General features: G+C 40.3%; 1 protein-coding gene across 1 annotated transcript; it reads right to left on the minus strand.

Moving 5' to 3' along the window:
- Positions 1 to 608: 608 nt before the first annotated feature.
- On the minus strand, positions 609 to 1,331 carry LOC124128279 (uncharacterized protein K02A2.6-like). Its single transcript, XM_046491659.2, has one exon. It carries the CDS (start codon positions 1,329 to 1,331, stop codon positions 609 to 611), a length of 723 nt encoding a protein of 240 aa, XP_046347615.1.
- Positions 1,332 to 4,439: the final 3,108 nt, after the last annotated feature.

Below are 4,439 nucleotides of genomic sequence, written 5' to 3' on the forward strand. Positions count from 1 at the left end.
ATAATCATGGAACTTCTCACAAGCAAACACAATTGCCAGGAGTTCTTTTTCGATCTGAGCGTAGTTTACTTGTGTTTTCGTCATAGCCCGTGACGCGTAAGCAATGGGACGACCGCTTTGGAGTACAGCCGCACCCAGTCCATTCTTCGAGACATCACATGTTAGTGTGATGGGTTTGTTAACATCATAGTACTGCAGTGTGTTGGGCTCACAAATGTCTCTCTTGATACCATCCAGAGCTTGTTGGTGAGTTTGATTCCAATGCCACTGAATGTCACTCTGTAGCAGGTCTCTCAAGGGTGCTGCTTTCTCACTGAGATGAGGAATAATCATGGCAAGGTACGTGACCATACCTAGAAATCGTCTGAGTGATGGAACATCATCTGGAGTTGGCATTTCAAAGATTGCCGTGACCTTCGCGGGGTCTGGTTTGACTCCCTGATCGTTTACAAATGTCCAACATAACTGACCTCTTTCACTTTGAAGTGAAATTTGTCCTTGTTGAGTTTCAGCCCTATTTTCCCAGCTCCGTCCAGCACTTTCGCTGCATTCTTGTCATGCTCGTCTTCGTTTTCACCCCATATTATGATATCGTCCATGATACTTTCTCATAGCAGACCACTGAAAAGCATGTCTATGTTCTTCTGGAATACCTCACTTGCTGAGGTGATACCAAACGGCATGCACAAGTAACGATATCTGCCGAATGGCGTGGTAAAGGTGGTAAGCAATGAAGTCTCATGTATCAAAGGTATCTGCCAGAACCATTTTGAAGCGTCCATTTTGGTGAATATCTTCGCTGATGGCATTCTGAACATTATTTCCTCAATCATTTTTATTGGATAATGTTGTCTCATCAATGCACGGTTGAGATCTTTGGGGTCAATACATATCCGCACACTGTCCGAACCCTTTTTCTTTGCCACTACCATTGCAGACACCCAATCAGTTGGTTCGTTTATTGGAGCTATCACTCCTTCTTCAATCATTTTGTTTAATTCTGCTCTTATCTTTTCTCTTGTAGGTGCAGGAACTCGACGTGGAGTTCTGACTACCGGAGATACATCAGGATCAAATTGCGCATCATACGACACAGGCAAGTTTCCAAGTTTACCATCAAACAATTTAGGGTATATGTCAATTATATCCTGTTTGGTCATTCTTGTTTCAGCTTTCACATCATGGATGTCAAGTTTCACCATGCCCAAGGCATTCTTGTCAGCGTGTGCTGCTTCCACGAATATGCAAAACTCGAGTTCAAATTGCCACCAGTTGTCTGCGATGTCTTCTTCAAAGGATAAGGGTGCAGGTTTGTTAAATGCGTCAGCCATCCCGCTTCTGACACCATGTAAGTTGCTGTGTCAAGTGAATCAAGTGAATCAACAAAAAGAGTGAACTTCTAATAAACCGTCTTCACTTGGGTCCATGTGTTTTCATAAAAGAGCGCGGCTTCCGGTGGTTGGCCATATGTTGCGCAAGGGAGGTAACCCTAGTTGTAGCTGTATGGCGCTTACCGATTGTTAAGATATGAATCTACAAGACTGTTTCACTCAGATCCTATGGTAGATTTCTTCTTACAACTGAGCATTGATGTTCTGACACTGAATTTGACCTCTTGACCACATCCGAGAATTTGGTCGCAAGCGACTTTATCTTTCAGTCAGCACTGTTCAAATTAGCTTTTTTCTGCATTTATAGCATTGTTCGTTTTCAATTTGTTTAATTTCATCAACTAGGAGTGCTACTTGTTTCAAAGCCTCGGTTTCTTCTTTAAGGGCAGCTACGCGTTTTCGGACGGCCCTGTTTTCTTTTTCTAACAACTGTCTTGGAAATGTGATGCTCAATTGGTTAATTGCAGCTGGAATATCGGAGTTACTTGCCGCTATACCCACGGGTATGTCTTGGGCGGCTTCGGACATGACTGAACTTGTTGATTGTTCAAGATTAGAATTCAAGACAGTATTTTCATTTCTATAGACGGCTCACAAGTACCGGTTACAGTTTGTAGTGACATAACAGCTGCATCAAAACTGTCCGCTTCATTGGCGAACTTGGCCATCTTAATTGTCACGTGTTCAACACCGAATTGCCAATATCTGACAAAAGCAATAAAACATCAAATTTGCTTCACAATATGTTGCAGAAGTCCAAATTAGTGCGTGTTTTATTTAAACACAACACCTTTGGAGACGGATGGCCGAAGAGTCTTGACAGAAGCCGGGAAAGCGAGGTAGATCAATGAGATGTCAACATATTGTATTAAACGTAACCCTGACTTGTCTCAATAAAATGGATGTTTAACTTATAAAACAAAATCGTAAGACAGTTACTCTTATGTAAAATGTGCCAGGTGTAGATTGACGCTTACCGTTGTCAAAACATTGTTCATTGTGTTGTCTTTATGCCAAACAATCAGCATAGGGCTTAAGCTAAATGCGTGTTCTATACAAATGAATGTTTTGTATTAATTGTATTGTCCGGGGATGGAAGTTTTAGTTAAAACTGCCGCTTAAATAAAGTGTACTTCATTGAAAGATAGAGGGATATTAGTGGCTTGAATTTATCTTACAACATACACTCTACTTGTCTTGTTCAAAAACATCATTATATCATGGACTACCATATATTAGAGACAAACCTATAATGAAATAAACATAGACAAATTTAATAACAAATATAAAAAATAACAAGAAAATAATGCCATTATTTGTTTTTAAACCTGGTTAAGGGGAGATAAGTACTCTGCAAACATTTTAGGGGAGATAGCACTAAGGGGAGATAGCTCCGGTTGGACTAGCCCTTCTATTTTGTGCATGTTACAAGGGGCACTGTCATTTTTTATATTTGTTGTAGATGGCATCGCGTTGATAACCGCCATGTTTGCAGTTGTGAAGGCTAAAGAATGTGCTTGAAATAGTTTTATAGTCCCGGAGCATTAAGTTGGCATTTAGCTAACACCATACACTCTACTTGTCTTGTCCAAAATATCCATAATTATATCATGGACTACCATTTATTAGAGACACAAACCTAGAATGAAATAAACATAGACAAATTTAACAACAAATAAATTAAATAAAACTGATAATATTACACTCAAAAATGCCTGTCACATTATAATGTTTCTAATGTACACCACATTCACATTTGTTTAACTTAAAACAGCATTTTGTCATACGATAACGTATTCTAGATTCAGACATAGAATATGAATAATCATCATGTGGTGGATCCAGAGGCGGAATTCACAGGTTTAAACACACACCCTCCTTTTGAAATCCACAACCAGTAAACAGTATCCCCTTTCCGCCCCTTTCCGCGAGGGTAAAAACAGTTCGTTTGAAAAATCTGGATCTGCCTCTGATCCTTAATGATCGACAATAAACAAATATCCAATCAAACTGACACACAAACATATCGGATAATCATTCCCAATGCAAATACATGTACATGTTATTTTTTTCTTTTTAAAATCTTTTATATAAAGTTTTAAATGAGAACTCAATACTATACTATACTTATTAATTTCAGGGCTTATTGATATTGTGCAGTCAGAAGATGCTCAACTTTAAGTCTTCTTTGCTAAAGACGTCCTAAAAATATAGTTGAGTTCATCCTTCATGTTTTGTGGATACACTTTTATAAGAGAATTCTTTCCTGAACAGATACAAGGGTTTCAAATATGTAAGACCATGGACTGAATATGTGAATGTATCAACGCAAAAAATATGTGCTAAATATATTGCCTTAGCATGTAATCTGATCCGTTTGCTTGGTTCTTTGTCATTGTTGTACGATGGTAGTCAGTCACGGATTATTTTAAACATTGAATGATACTGTATACAAGTGTCTGCCCCTCACTGTCCGTCCATACTGTTTACAAGTCTCCTCACTGTATACAAGTGTCGGCTCCTCACTGTCCGTCCATACTGTATACAAGTGTCTGCCCCTCACTGTCCGTCCATACTGTATACAAGTGTCTGCTCCTCACTGTCCGTCCATACTGTTTACAAGTGTCTGCCCCTCACTGTCCGTCCATACTGTATACAAGTGTCTGCTCCTCACTGTCCGTGCATACTGTATACAAGTGTCTGCTCCTCACTGTCCGTCCATACTGTATACAAGTGTCTGCTCCTCACTGTCCGTCCATACAGTATACAAGTGTCTGCTCCTCACTGTCCGTCCATACTGTTTACAAGTGTCCGCCCCTCACTGTCCGTCCATACTGTATACAAGTGTCTGCCCCTCACTGTCCGTCCATACTGTTTACAAGTGTCCGCCCCTCACTGTCCGTCCATACTGTATACAAGTGTCTGCTCCTCACTGTCCGTCCATACTGTTTACAAGAGTCTGCTCCTCACTGTCCGTCCATACTGTTTACAAGTGTCTGCCCCTCACTGTCCGTCCATACTGTATACAAGGGTCTGCTCCTCACTGTC

This window comes from Haliotis rufescens, unplaced genomic scaffold (assembly GCF_023055435.1).
Source record: "Haliotis rufescens isolate VD_foot unplaced genomic scaffold, xgHalRufe1.0.p SCAF_4, whole genome shotgun sequence".
NCBI classification, from domain to species: Eukaryota; Metazoa; Mollusca; class Gastropoda; order Lepetellida; family Haliotidae; genus Haliotis; species Haliotis rufescens.

Bases quoted from the DNA above. Each gene is read 5' to 3' on its own strand.
- LOC124128279 (XM_046491659.2), bottom strand. From the start codon at position 1,331: ATGGCTGACGCATTTAACAAACCTGCACCCTTATCCTTTGAAGAAGAC.